Raw genomic sequence first — 14,856 nt, forward strand, 5'->3', positions numbered from 1 at the left:
TGAGCTGGGATTCTCTCTCTATCCCTCTCCCTCTGCTCCTCCCCCATTTGCACTCTCTCTCAAAATAAATAAACTTAAAAAAAAACACAAAGAAAACAAGTATTTGTTCTTCAACAATCATTAAGCTAGCAATCCCAAATTACTTAGCGCTATGACATCTATTACGATCAAATACGGATTCAAGTAAGAACGACTAATTAAATAATTCTGACTAAATCACCTGGTCCTGCAAGCAAGTTACTTTGTTGAACTGAAGACTTATAAGGGTGAATCTAAACTATACTCATCTTTAATTCCCAGTCTCAGTGAAGTCGGGTTTTGATAGCTACATATGACCCAGATATACTTTAACGGTGCTCTCACTCCCTGCTGTGAAACATCTGGTCTCGCCCAAAACACTGTCTATTCTACATTCTACATGTGTAGCAACTTACCTTCCCAATTTCCTGAGAGTGTTTCGTCTTCAAATATTCCTGCTGTCCTCATAAACTCCAGATATATCCTGGAAAATTTTCTGATTGCACATTGCAGCAACAGCATAAACCAGTTTAACAAAATTATAAATTTATATATATTGCCACAAGAAAAAGCACCCAAAGTTGGGAAGGAATTCTGGTTCCTCATGTTAAATGCACCCTAGATGCACATACGACCTACATACTATGTGTACTTCTGTAGTCATGGAAGAAGTGTATGTACTAAGTTTTCCAAGCCACAACCAGCTACTATTACATTAAAATGGAAGCAACTGTGATATAAAAGCATCATTTATGCACCAAAATAGTGGGAAGATGTGTTGAGGTGCAAAGATGGCAGAGCCTGGAGCCTAATTTTCCAAAAAGAAATTAAGTTCAAATTTAAATGTACTGTAAGAAATTCTGCTCTCACTAAATTGTTGACCTTCTTTGTAGAATGCTATATATAGACTGAAGTACAAGGCGGTATAAACAATGACTCTTGGCAGTGGTAGACATAGTTATTCTGTAATGAGCTGAAGTTGTTTAAAGCGTGTTGAAAAATAGTTAATGGCAAAATATACTAGAGTAAAAAGATGGAATATAGGAAAAGGAAAGATTATGTAATTTATCAGGAAGACTATTATGTGTCTGTAATTTTGGTTTATGAAAGAATGGTCCCATGTCTGTCAGCACCCAAGGGCATGTTATCAAGAGGGATACGTTGCTTTAGAGTGAAGCATTACTCTCTAATCAGGAGTCTTTGTAACCTTCAAGGGAGCCCATGATCCTGGAATTACAACATGTTCTTTCTGCCCTTGGGACAGACCAACTCGTGTCAGGGGGTCCAGCAAAGGACCCAGAGAAAAAAACAAAACAAAACAGAATTTAGTTAACTAAAATGGTAATCGTTTAGGCTTAGGGTTAGAAAGGCAGAAACTGTTCTGGAAAAGACTGAACTTAAATACGGGTAGAAACAATGCACCAGGGTGCTCACGAAATCACACAGCTTCAGAGATTCGCGTACCATTAGGTCTAAACGACACTCTTCCTCACGGGTGTGGAAGTCCTTGTTTAATGACAGGTTGGTGACATTTCGTTAAAAAGGGAAAGGTTTTAAACTTCACTATTTAACTGGAACTCCTGAAGTTCAGACTAACGGCACCTGAGTGCTTGGCATTGCACAGACGTAGCTGTTACAACTCGTTTATAACCCATTGGCTAAGCAAGTGTAGAACGCTTACGTGCAACACACAGTGCATATGGTGTGCCATACAGCTCATCTGAATGTCACAGATTCAATTTTAGCACATGGATATCTTAGTGTTTAAGTTACCATTTTAATTTGGGGGCAGAAGGTCCAATTTATAATTATCTAAAACACTCCTGGGAGGAGAAAACCCACAGTCAGTCGTAAGAGGGTATTTAAGGCAAATCGGGCATATTTGTTCTCCTTCCTACCACACCGCAAACACCTTACAGAGGTGCAATAAAGTCAAAATCAATGTCAAAAACACCTTTATTTAAAAACAACAACGACGACGACAGCAAACCTTGGTACCTGCGACGGTAAAATTTCAGGTATTTTCTGCTGGAGGAAGCTTGAGGCAGTCACACTAACATTGGCCCCGGTTTAAGAATCCAGAAGAAACTGCAGGCTGCACTGACAGATAAGCGTGACACAGAAAGGGAACGCCAATTTTAAATCTTTTCATCTTCCATTCACGAAGGCGGGTGTCACCGTATGCTAGGTTACAGTAATACCATTATGCTACGCTCCTGTGGCCATGACACAAAGGTGCGTTTTTCTAAAGTAAAACAGAATGGGTCTCAACAGAGCAGCCCCCCACCCCGGCTACCAATATTTAGGAGGAAAAAAATCATTTGTGCTACAATTTATGACATCATTATTTGCTTAATCTGTGTATCTAAAGCAGCTTAAAATTACTCAATTTTAAGTGTAATGGTCATGACTCACGAGTAATTTTGACCTTGGTAAAATTCTAATTTGGCATGGATGGACACCAATTCTTTTTTTTTAAGCCCTAGGATTCAAAGAGAACAAACAATGATTCACTATCATCCCAAAACGTAAATCTGGCTCTGAGACAAAAGGATTAGTTTGTGTTTTAGGGAAGTCTTAAGTGTCATGACCCATAAGCAAACATGAACCTCCATAAGTGTTCCATTTTTCAAAACATAAACTTGGAAGAGGCCTTTAAGAAGGATAAAGTAACGAAATATACACAGCAGATGCAAACATAAAGAAAGAATCAAAAATATTCCATGGAGGCAATGCTAACCGTAGTAAAGTAAACCACAGTGGTTTAAAACAGCATCACATCTGGTATTTGATATTAACCGGCTACTTCCAAGGAACTCTGAGTGAAAGGAAAAAACAACCCCTTTCACAGATTATAGGAATTCAGTCCTAAGATTCATGGCAGATGTGTGGTCACTCTGGTTACAAGAGAATCAGGACTATTTTCTTTCAGATTTCAGTCTGATTTAATTTGTCAAGTTTACCCACCCACCATTTGTTTTGGGGGGGGTGGGGAGGTGAGCATTGGAAGAAAAGGCTCCATGTAAGTGTAAACAAAGAAAAGAAAATGCGCTATTTTCTTGAGGAAAGGTTATAGGGCTCTTACCAACACATCTTTTTTAGTAAGGTAATGATTTTTGCCATTTCAGAAAAAAAGACATTAAACCTTTGACCGCTAGCTGGCTGAGGAGGTGATAAGGAGTCAGTTTCCCTGCTCCCAGCCAGTTCCCAGGAGTGTGGCTCCCCATGCATATATATGTAAGACTTTTCCTAAACAACTACAATATCAAAGTCTGCTCTTTCTTCTCAGAAAGTTTTCATCTGTTTCAAGTACTTCAGCAAGTTGGAAGCGAAAGTATTACTAATCACACAACATATCCTCTACATATAAAGGAATATTAAATATGCAATGCTATTTTAATCTTGTTTCTGACCAAAAATATAAGCCACAGCCCTTTTAACAGGGAAAAAAAATTGTATAAAAGTTACTGTGAAGAAAATTACATTAAAATTTAAATTTGCAAAATTTAAATTTGAAAATAGGGCATATAATGGCACTTACATATGAAGCTGCATTTTATATCATGACACATAGTTCTGATCCTGAAATAAAAATATGAAACTCACTTTATTTTTTATTATTATTTTTTTAATGTTTTTATTTATTTTTGAGAGAGAGAGAGACAGAGCATGAACAGGGGAGGGTCAGAGAGAGAGAGGGAGACACAGAATCCGAAACAGGCTCCGGGCTCCAAGCCGTCAGCACAGAGCCCGATGCGGGGCTCGAACCCACGGACCGCGAGATCATGACCTGGGCTGAAGTTGGACGCTCAACCGACTGAGCCACCCAGGCGCCCCTGCAACTCACTTTAAAACAGGGGGATACATAAAGACTTGAATGGCTAATCTACATAGATATGCACGGATTTCTATAGCTAATATGTCATCTAATTCTTTATTCGGTTACAAGGAGGCTGAGTGCCTAATTAGCGTCTAATCTTTTGGTCCGGACTGGGTCAGGACAACATTCTCAGTTTAGAAATACGGGATCTGGTCAGAAGTTCCTAAAATATTTCCGCTAACGTCTGTACTGGAATCCTAAGGAAGTGTACTTTCAAGATGTTAATGAAGAACAAATACAGCATTAGCTCTTGAGGAGCTAGGAGCTGTGTACCCCACTTATTTTGAATTTCCTCTTCCTTACTTGCTCGTGCACCTCCAACACTCCTCACCCCCATCCGCACCAAGAGGCTGCACCAAGAACTTCAGTGTCTACTGACTGGCAGGCCAGCAAACAGAACCATCGAACAAAATCAGCTACCGCGAGCAAGCCAGGGTCCTCAGGTAAACCATGCTTACTCTCAAAGTGAAGTGTCTACTCCCCGGTTCATCTCCATGACAGCACAGACCGGACAGACTTTGCCGGTCTGGAAGGTTGCCCCAGAGAGGCAGGGCTAGTACATTTTCCTAAACAAATTTACACAAGCTTCCCTCTTGCAGGTAACATGCTGGCATGACATTTTCTTTATGTTTTATTCGTGGACACTCCGCTTTTAATATTTTAGGTATTCTGGAAAGGTTTCCCTATAAATTTAGAACGTGTATTTTTATTTCTCTCATGCCAGGTAATAATATAAAGACTTGAGAGGTTTACACACTAAAGTGGCAACATTAGTCTGTTTCTTTAACAGAGATTTGAACTTTAAAGTATTCAAGCCTTGAAAGTATTCAGGATGAGGTCATGTGAAATGATACGGCATTGTAAAAGTCTTGTGTGTATCAAAATCCTTTTCACCAAATGACTTAAGTGCAGGGCACTTCAGACAATGACCATCGTCCCCTATTCCTGGACTCAGTGGTCTCAAAATCAAATATCAATATTATCTCCTCTTCCCATATTTTAGAAATCAGGAAAATTGTAAGCTTATAATAAAAATGTAATAAACTAGGTGGAAGGTGCTGGAGAATCACTAGGAAGAATATCACAGTTACTTCCTATGCCTAGGACCACAGCCTTTATGTCTATGATGTGTTTCTGACGATGAAACCCATCTATTTAACAAGAAGTTATAGAATTTGATAGCTTATGGCTGTCCCCTCTAGTCTTACTGTTGGCAGGAATACTTGTAAGCAGGTTAAAACCATTTGTTTAATGTTTATTTATTTTTGTAAGAGAGAGAGAGAGAGAGACAGACAGTATGAGTGGGGGAGAGGCAGAGAGAGAGAGGGAGAATCCAAAGCAGGCTCCAGGCTCTGAGTTGTCAGCACAGAGCCCGATGCCAGACTTGAACCCATGAACCACGAGATCACGACCTGAGCCAGTCAGACACTTAACCGACTGAGCCACCCAGGCACCCAAAGCAGATTTTAAAAAGTGGGAATTGCTGGGGCACCTGGCTGGCTTAGTTGGTAGAGCATGTGACTCTTGATCTCAGATTGGGAGTTCAAGCCCCACAGTGGGCACAGAGCCATCTTAAAAAAAGGGTGGGGGGGGGGGTAGGAATTGCTGGGACACTTAAGAGTTATCAGTCTCTCTCTTTCTTGCTCTCCCTTTCTTGCTCTTTGTCAGCTGAACTACAAATCAGTATATAAACTGTGGAGAATATAATATCATATACTCTGATTTTTTTTTATATTCTCTTTCAATGGATTGTCCGAAAATATTTAGTTAGGCAAGAAAAAATACAGAAGCCATGGCTGGCAGTTTGAAGAATGATTAAAGGGAGGGGAGTGGTGACAGAAAGGGACAAGGGTGGGGGGTAGTGTGTGTGTGTGTGTGTGTGTGTGTGTGTGTGTGTGTGTGTATCTAAGCATGACCATTGTTTACACTACTTGCTCTGTTTGGAATGTGAGCCATAATAGAGAAAATGTCTGTTATTAATATACTTTATAAATGTTTCCAGATAGCGCAGGGGTGGGTGCTTACATAAATCTGCAGTGGTCATCACCATCATCATCAGAAATAACCAGGAACATATAGTGGAGTTCAAATTCCATATATGGGTGGCCCACAGAATGAGAACAGCAATCGTTGACAGACACTGCAAGGAAGTCTGCAGTTGATAATGGCTTCGGGGAACCTTGCAGCCACCTTCTAGTCTTCTTCTTTTAGATACTTCTGCACAATGATGCCAAATTAAGTTCCTTAAGACACCAATTTCAGCCTATCACTCAAGAATCTTCAGTGGCTCCTGTTGTGTCAACCGAGATCCAAACTTAGGTCCTGCTCCTTGGTTTTTTATACCTTCTACAAGATTCCCCTCTGTTTCCCTTAAAGCTCTGGATAGTCTACTCCCTTCTCCCCAAACGCCCTGCTGACTAGACTGACTTGTACTTTGCACTCACACTTCAATATGTGAAATCCCCTCCTTTGTTTCTGTAACCACCATCGACTTGCTTTGCACAGCTGACCTCTTACCAGTCCAGCCTTCCCATGCTTGTCCATGCAGCCTCCAGGGCTCACTCGACAACTTCTGGTAAATCAGGAGACTTCCTTACAATAGCTCTTCCACTGTCTGCATTTCCAGTGTAACCCACTTCTGGTATTTTTAATGAGTAAGCTTCTTGTTCCTTACACAAGATCACATGCTTGTTATAGACAAGAATCACTCACTCTAAGTTGTGTGATCACTCACCACATTGTAATTTCCTGCCTAGAACTGAAGCTGCTACTAGTAAGAATTAATTAAAATGCCCCTGAATTGAAGTCAATCTAAATAGGAGAATCTGGAGAAAGAAATCCATAAACCTGATACTAACGGGCAAGCAGAGTTAGCAGCATCACCGTGGCCTCCTTCCTGAGTACCTCGGTATTCCCTCCAGGTGATCACTGGGGTGATCAGGGGACTAGGGGAAGCCTTTGGAAAAGAACCATTCGACAATCCAATCCCTTCCCCTTGTCCTGGAGCCTGCGCAAACTTCAGATCCCAGAATTCTTCAGCAAACCCGGGGTATATGTATACACATCTCATAAGTGAACACCTTACTATTTCTTTAATGAAATTTAGAAATATTCAAACTCAGAGGATAAATACTATACATAGCCTTATGTTATATCAGGGTCATAGCACCAAATAATTTATGAAAATGCTTTTGGATTCCAGAACTTCATGAAAGCCTCCTAACACTTTGAAAGACACTAGCTCACAATCAGTACCAGAAAACAGTAAGAATCTACTGGCAAAAGGCATTTCCAGGCATCCATTTGACTGACTCTTACGATGAATGCCAAGAAAGACAATGTCTTCTTCTAACAGTTAAACTACAAATTCTGAAAAAGAGTAAATCAACTAAAGATAGGAACCACCTGAATATACACGAGTAAATTTCAGAAGAAACAATTATCCAGACAAATCTATAATTTTTACTGAAAATTTTAAACACTTTTTTAAAGTTTACTTATTTACTTTGAAAGAGAGAGAGAGACAGCTTGAGCAAGGGAGGGGCAGAGAGAGAAGGAGAGAGAGAGATTCCCAAGCAGACTCCGCACTGTCAGCACAGAGCCCGATGTGGGGCTCAAACTCATGAAAGTGTGAGATCATGACCTGAGCCGAAACCAAGAGTCAGACGCTTAACCAAATGAGCCACCCAGGCGCCCCTTTAATGTAAATTGTAGAATTACGTTATAAGTTAACTGAACTATCATCCCTTGTTTGAAGTTCTCTGCTACATCTGTTATTTCTAATGTGAAAACTCAATGATACTTAAGTCAAAATGTGTACAAGTCTGCACTTACAAATGTGCGTTCTGCAACAAAACGTAGGACCAGGTAGTATTTGACTGCACCTCTACCAGAAATAATGTAACTGGTACAGGATAAGACAATGGGTGCCCAGAAGTCAGAGGGCCTGTGATGCTTCCACCAACCACAGTTTGTTCTCTCCAAATCCAATGATTCCTGGAAAGGTCGCTTGGCATAGGTAAGACCATAATCCTTCACTGAAGTCAGAGCAGTGCAACTTTGAAAAACTGTGTGATTATTGTCAGGAATTCTGGTGAAGATTCTTGTTACGCAGTCATTCTTACGAGCCTATTATGGATTAGGCCATCTGTGATGGCTCTTTGGTCAGAGGGGCACCATATGGTAAGGCCTGGAAGAAAGTACAGGTTTATTTCAGATTTGTCTAACTGCAGGGAATCAGGACTTAAATAAAAGTAACTGGGTAGGCAGAGTACCTCTTCTCTCTGCCTTCCTGCACCCAGCTGCAACAAGAAAGGAATATATATATGATCATGGGTCTTTCATAAATCCAGAAGGCCCAAACCCCTTATCACACTTTTCTAAAACATATGCCGTGTAAGTATTTTTTAAACGAGAAATGCGGGTCCCTGGGTGGCTCAGTTGGGTAAGCATCTGACTTTGGCTCAGGTCATGATCTCACACTTGGTTCGTGGGTTGGAGCCCCGCATTGGGTTCTGTGCTGACAGCTCAGAGCCTGGAGCCTGCTTCAGAGTCGGTGTCTCCCCCTCTCTTTGTTCCTTCCCCACTCATGTTCTATCTCTCTCTGCCTCTCAAAACTAAATAAACGTAAAAAAAATTAAAAAGTAAGTAAAACGAGAAATGAAACAAAAAAGCTCTATCCGTGCTCCTGGCTAAGTCAGAATAACATCCATCTCATAAAGATGTAGTGAAAAACAGGGGCGCCTGGGTGGCTCAGTCGGTTAAGCGGCCGACTTCGGCTCAGGTCATGATCTCGCGGTCCGTGAGTTCGAGCCCCGCGTCGGGCTCTGTGCTGACAGCTCAGAGCCTGGAGCCTGTTTCAGATTCTGTGTCTCCCTCTCTCTGACCCTCCCCCATTCATGCTCTGTCTCTCTCTGTCTCAAAAATAAATAAACGTTAAAAAAAAAATTTAAAAGATGTGTGAAAAACAAACTTGTAAAGCTCTCAGCACAGTGCATGGCACAGATAGATAGATACCGAGGATGTCGTAGAGGAAAGCGAATTATGATGTAAACATCTATGCAATATTCAGACATATGTATGGTACCCAGGGGGCAATTAGAACCTGTGAATACCACTATAGCTGCCAAAGACAAAAGCGATGCCAGGGGCACAGGAAACCATCTTTCCTCTCCCACCACCCCTGTGTCCCAAAACACCCTAGAAAGAGCTATGAGACAGAGCTCCTGGTTGGTCCCATGTTGATAGGAGGCCAAGACCTCCATATCAAGAGCTCCAGAACTGGAAGGCCAGAAAGACATCTCCCCAGTCCGCCACCCTCCACCTTCTCAGATCAACTCAGAAGGACAAGAATAGAGACCCACTGGTCTGGAAGCCATGCCACCGATATCGGTAACTGCTTCCTATGAAGCAATTTTGATGATAACTGATTCTCGAACAAATGACTGCCAATCAGGTGTTCACAATTCAGAAGAAAGACTACACAGAAGTGGAAACCAAAATGAAGGATGAATTGAGTTTCTTATGCCCCAAACCATAGATCCCCAGCATCACTCAGAGTTTGGTCAAAAATCTCTCATAAGGCAGGAAGCTTGCAACAACCCAATCCAGTCCTTCCATTATGTATTCCTTTGCCCTCCTCAGAAAGGGACTCCAGGGAGTGAAACTCCAGGCACCCGCCATAAACTGATGCAGAGTGAAGTGAAGACAAGAGAATTCATAGGTTTCCACTTTCACAAATGTATTTCTTTACTACCGAACCTCCTTTCTAAAGATTGCTGCCAGAAAGTATGGACATTTGCAGTACATCAGAAAATGTCATGGGTACTGAGGCATGAAGCCCAGAGAAGGCTGCAAGTCCATGACTACATATTATAGTTGCATTTATGGCCTAATTCAGTGGAATAAAATTTGCCTCTTTATTTTGAATGCAGGGCAGTAGACTATGCATACTGTTAATTTTCCTTTTGGGATTGTAATAGTACTTGTCAAATGCTCAAATACTTTACGGATATTACACCATTTAAGTCCTGTTGATCCCAGGCAATTATTTTCCTTTAATAGGATGTAAATGTGTAAAGCTTATTTTGCTTCTCCAAAGAGTCTGAAGTCTAGTAAAATCTTAAGTGATTTACAGAATAATGCCGTCATCCTCCATCAACGGTCCATGAAAACCAGCCTCTGCTCTTCTCTGCGACGCCCTAATCCTGCATGTAGGACCAACATTGTCCTATGATGAAAACACTGACGCCAAGGTCCATTTCTTCCACTTCCTAAGCTTTCTTGTAAATCAGTCACCAAAGCTATGGGTTCTTCCTCCGTGACAGCTTTGGCTGCTAGTCTCACTGCCTCCACTCTGCCCTATTCATCACTTCCCCTTCTAGAGTATTGCTGGTCACTAGACCACGTCCCCAGAAGTCTTTGTGATCTCTAATAACATCCCACAAATGGTTCCAATACTTTTCTTGCTCCCTGTGTCTTTCGGGAGCTCAGTGCACGAATCACCCTCCATGACCCACCTTCAACTGGCGTGGGCCCTATGCAGTGCAGCCCCAGTCACCTCTAAAAACGTATTCGTAGTTACGATTCTTCGCTGTTACGCTATATAATCCCCTTGCCTTCTCACCTTCTCAAGCCATCCACAACACGAAGGGATTCCTGTGCTTGATGTAGTCATCTGTTAGAAATTCTCACCCGAGTTGTTAGCCCAAGTCCAGCCTTACGTCAAAGCACTCGGACCAACCAGGCCACATGCCTGAGTGTCTTGTGCCAACTTCGGGACACAGACAATGCTTTGGTACCATTCCCCTGGTATCTCACAGTATTTTTGTGCTTAAGATTTTCTTTTTTCTACATGAGTTGTAAGCTCCTTGAAGAGAGGAAAATGTCTTATGTCTTTTAAGATGCTCAGTCCCTAACACATTACCTTGCAAACTCAACAGTTATATAATGAAGATGGTAAAAGCAACGAATCTAAAACTGTCATTGTGTATGAGAGTAATCTAGAATGTTCACTAAAAATGTATATTCCTAGACCCAAACCGAGAGATTTGGCTGGTCTCAGGTAAGAGGAAAAAATTAAAGACTTCTAGGGAATTCTCATGCGAGTAACATACAGATAGTATTTTGAAAAACATCATCACTGATTAATTTGAAACCGTAAATGCAAATAAAACAAGTACAAAAGTACGCAGAATTATAAATAATAGAGACAGAAAACCTGGCATGTTACAAACCAGTTGCCAATATTAGGAAGTTTTTTTTGTGATAGACACCATAAACCATATATGCTTCTACTATTTGAATTTAAAATAGCAATTCTCATTAAAGCAATTCATGTTAATATTAAGCTAATCTTGTTTTTTTCATTTAAACTAGAAAGTAGGGATACTTAAAGTTATGTAAAACAGAAGTTATATTTTGACACTCAAGAATAACTGATCTTCTAGATTATTCACTTAATTGATACAAGGTTATAAATCTTTAAGCTTTCTTTTGTTGATTTTGACCTTTAACAAAAGCATGTGCAACATAAGACGTGCTCTCCTTGAATTCATTACTCTAAAAATATATAAGGATCTAGGTACTTATACTCCCAGTCCAACACTTTTTGGAATAAAAGTATACTTCACATAACTCTTCCTTTATTATTATAAAGTTTTTCCTTTGAACATCAAAATCCTGAACTTCATCCAACCAGAGTGAACTCTGTGCAATGTCATGTTGGCAAATAATTTCATTTAGCAATCTAGTTGCTCTTTCTAGGCTTTGCAGTTTTTTATTTTTAGTTGGACGATAATTCTATATATTTCCTCTTTTTCCCATCACGCCTAGTTAATTTTAATTATATAATAGGCAAAACTGTGTTTGCCTCACTTTTCTGATGTTGGCTTGCTTGCACTACTGTCCTTCAGGGAAACATTTTGGGATCTTTTAGTAAGTCCTGTACCACGGATAATTAGAAAGAGGAACCTAATAAATGCAAATATAAGTCAAGTAACAAGGAGATCTCATTTGTCTTTGTGATTTTACCTCCCGATTTTTGTGTGCTTTTGTGGGTGGGGTGAAGGACTGGATGGCTAAGCTTTGTTTATAGTTTGTGAGCTATTTTGTATTTTTTAAACATTACAAAAGTACTTCCTAAATGTGAATTAACCAAAACCCTGCATTTGTTGGAGATTTTGTATACTCAGTGTTCCTTATTTACCTTCTGAAATCTCTTCTTGGGATATAGGTATTTCACAGGAAATTAACAATCAGTTCCCTCTCCACGGTTTCCATCCCTGTGAGTCACTTGTTTAGGCCACTAGGGAGAGACATGGAGTCTTTGGACCAGGTCTTCTGGGAGTTTCATGGCAGGGACACAGCAGTTCACTGAAGGCATTCATGACACACGCCCTGTCAAGCCTCTACTCGACCAATGAGGAACACTTTAGTGCATGCATAATATACTGCCCTGTGGGCCGTGGAACTCAAGAGACCTAAAATGATGTTTGACCAAGTGAAAAAGAGTCCGTATCACATACAGAATGTCAACTCACGTGCACCATACAGGATATAAAAGATGGTTAAGTATGAAAAGCAAATAAAAATGCATAAAGATTTTCTTCACAGTAAAGAAAAAGTTGATTACATCACCAGCGAAGATGATTTGAAGACTAACAACAAGTTTAACCTCCAACGGGACGCCCACGTATAACACACACGCATGCGCACACAGGGGCATGTTCATTCACGACCGACCCACCGGTGAGTGACTCTCATATAGGCTTCTGGCTTATCGGGCAAGACTTCTCATTTTACCTCCTTCTTCACACTTTCTTACTGTAAACTCAAGAAAGTAATCACAGGCAATAACCTGCTCTGGAACAGGTTATGTGGTCTCTTTCACCAGCCACCTCTCCGGGTGTTGCCTTACTAAATGATACTTTTAATGGCTTGACTTTGCAGAAACAGAAAGTGAGTTGATATCATGAAACTCCAGGCATTCCAATTACAGGAAGTGTTAGTGGGTCTAATGCTACATTTTTGTGGCATTTAAGCACAGGAAGACATTCTCACGATAATAGTTCTACCACTGTTAAGTGGGAATTTCACAAGTCCTAGAATACACTCTGTTCGGCAATTTAACAGTTTTTTTATTCGCAAGGTTGTTTTCCTTGACTTCTATATTGAATGACAGATTCCGGTTTTTTTTTCAATTCCCCCCCACCCCGAAATTTAAAATTTAAAGGTAGTTTTTTGTTTTTTTTAATTAGTCTTCTCAATCTTAAAACGTATTGCAAAATAACTGTGAAGGCAATTCAATTTTTGCACATTCAACATATGTCATTCAATCAAGTCAACTCACAGTTGATAGTCACACACCATGGGCACCTCTCCACTTGCCATCGGTTGAAATAAAGCTCCGCATTCTGTACCCAGCCAGGGGTACTGCGCATGTTTGAACGGGGACGTCCCAGAGTATGTGTAATATAAAAAGTTCTTCAAGACTTCCCAACTCTATTACGAATACTACCCATCCTTAATGTCAGATCTGAACGTTTTTTAGGCGCACATTTTGGAAAAGCAAGTTGAGAAGCGGGCACACCTACGGTCACTCCTTTTTGAAAATCAGAATGTCTCCAAAGTGTCTTGGCAACATTTTCCGGCAAAGGGTTAAACCGCTATTTCATAAACCCAACAAAACAACAATCCACCTTACTGTTCAGGACTTTCAGGACCAGATTTCAGCAACGCAGAGGTTGAAGTTGAAAAGTCATGCCTGATCGTGATCTACGGGAGATCCTGTTGCAGCTCAAGTTTGGCCAACTTCTCCAAGTGACTCTGAAGTCTTGAGCCCTCAAGCCCCGGTGACTAAATCCCTTCCACATTATCCTAAAATCGCCTGGTGCTCCGCCTAAGGGGAACACTCCGGGAAAATGAACCTCGGTTGACCGGTCGTCCTGGCCCCAGGAGCCGAGGGGACTCCCACTAATCTGCTCCGGAGGGAAAAGAGCAGTGCGGACCCGGACGAGCCGCGCTCCCGGGGAGGGTTCCAGCCCGCTGGGCGCACCCGCGGGGGACGACTGCTCCCCAGCAGGTTCCGCGATCTCTACCACCGCCCCCCCCCCCCCACCTCAGCGGCTGCGTCTACCAGGCTTTCTGGCTTTCCTACTTAGTAACAACTTTATGCAAAAACAAAAACAAAACTTTTCTCCCAGGAAGCGTGCAGTCTGCTCGGTATAACTTTGGAGGCAACGTTCCGAAGGTGAAACAGCAACACACGGTCGGCGCGGCTTCTGGGTCCGCAGCGCCCCGCGGTCGCCCCCCACCGCCGGCCCGGCCCCGCACCTACCTGGGCCTCGTCCGCGTCGGGCTCCGCGTCGGAGAAGCCGAGTCCCGACTCGAAGGCGGCGGCGGCGGCGGGCGCGTCGCGCGGACCCCGCAGCAGCGCAGCGGCGAGCAGGGAACACGCCAGGGACCAGAAGCCCAGCAAGTGCATGGTGGAAGGACCCGGAGCGCGGCGGCCCGGCCGCGGTGGGGGCGGGGTGGGCGCGTGGCGCCCCCGCGACGCTGCGCTCCCTGCGCGCGGAGCCGCCGGCGACCCCCCGAGGGCGGCCGGAGGCGGCGGCAGCGGTCCGCGGCTGGGCGCTCCCGACGCCTCGCGTCGCGGTGCTGGCCGGGGCCGGGGACGGGCGCGGGGTCAGGTAGAAGCCTCACAGGAAACCGGACGTCCGAGCTCCCCGCATTCGGAGCCGGCGAGGTGAGGCGAGGGCGAGGGCGAGGGGGGGGGGGTGGGGGACGGCGCCTCGGTCCGCCTTTCTGTTTTCGCTTTCTGGCTAGAGGGGGGCAAAGCCGACCCCCTCGGCGCCGCTCGGCCCCTGCGGCCCCCCCACCCCCCCGAGCCCGCGGCCCCCTCCTCCCTCCCCTCCCCTTCCCCCGGTGCAGCGAGCGGCGGCCGGGAGGAGGGCGGCGGG

The 14,856-nt window shown here is 43.0% G+C and overlaps 1 protein-coding gene across 1 annotated transcript in view; it reads right to left on the reverse strand.

Moving 5' to 3' along the window:
- VEGFC (vascular endothelial growth factor C) overlaps positions 1-14,509 on the reverse strand; it is a 110,098-nt gene extending 95,589 nt beyond the window's left edge. The window contains exon 1 of the mRNA XM_053900814.1: positions 14,235-14,509. Coding sequence (XP_053756789.1) covers positions 14,235-14,381 — 147 coding nt within the window. The 5' untranslated portion in view covers positions 14,382-14,509. The remainder of the gene's footprint in view (positions 1-14,234) is intronic.
- Between the last annotated feature and the right edge of the window lie 347 nt (positions 14,510-14,856).

The sequence above is a fragment of the Panthera pardus genome, unplaced genomic scaffold, assembly GCF_024362965.1.
Source record: "Panthera pardus isolate Hobbes unplaced genomic scaffold, ASM2436296v1 HiC_scaffold_13, whole genome shotgun sequence".
In the NCBI taxonomy this organism is placed as follows: Eukaryota; Metazoa; Chordata; class Mammalia; order Carnivora; family Felidae; genus Panthera; species Panthera pardus.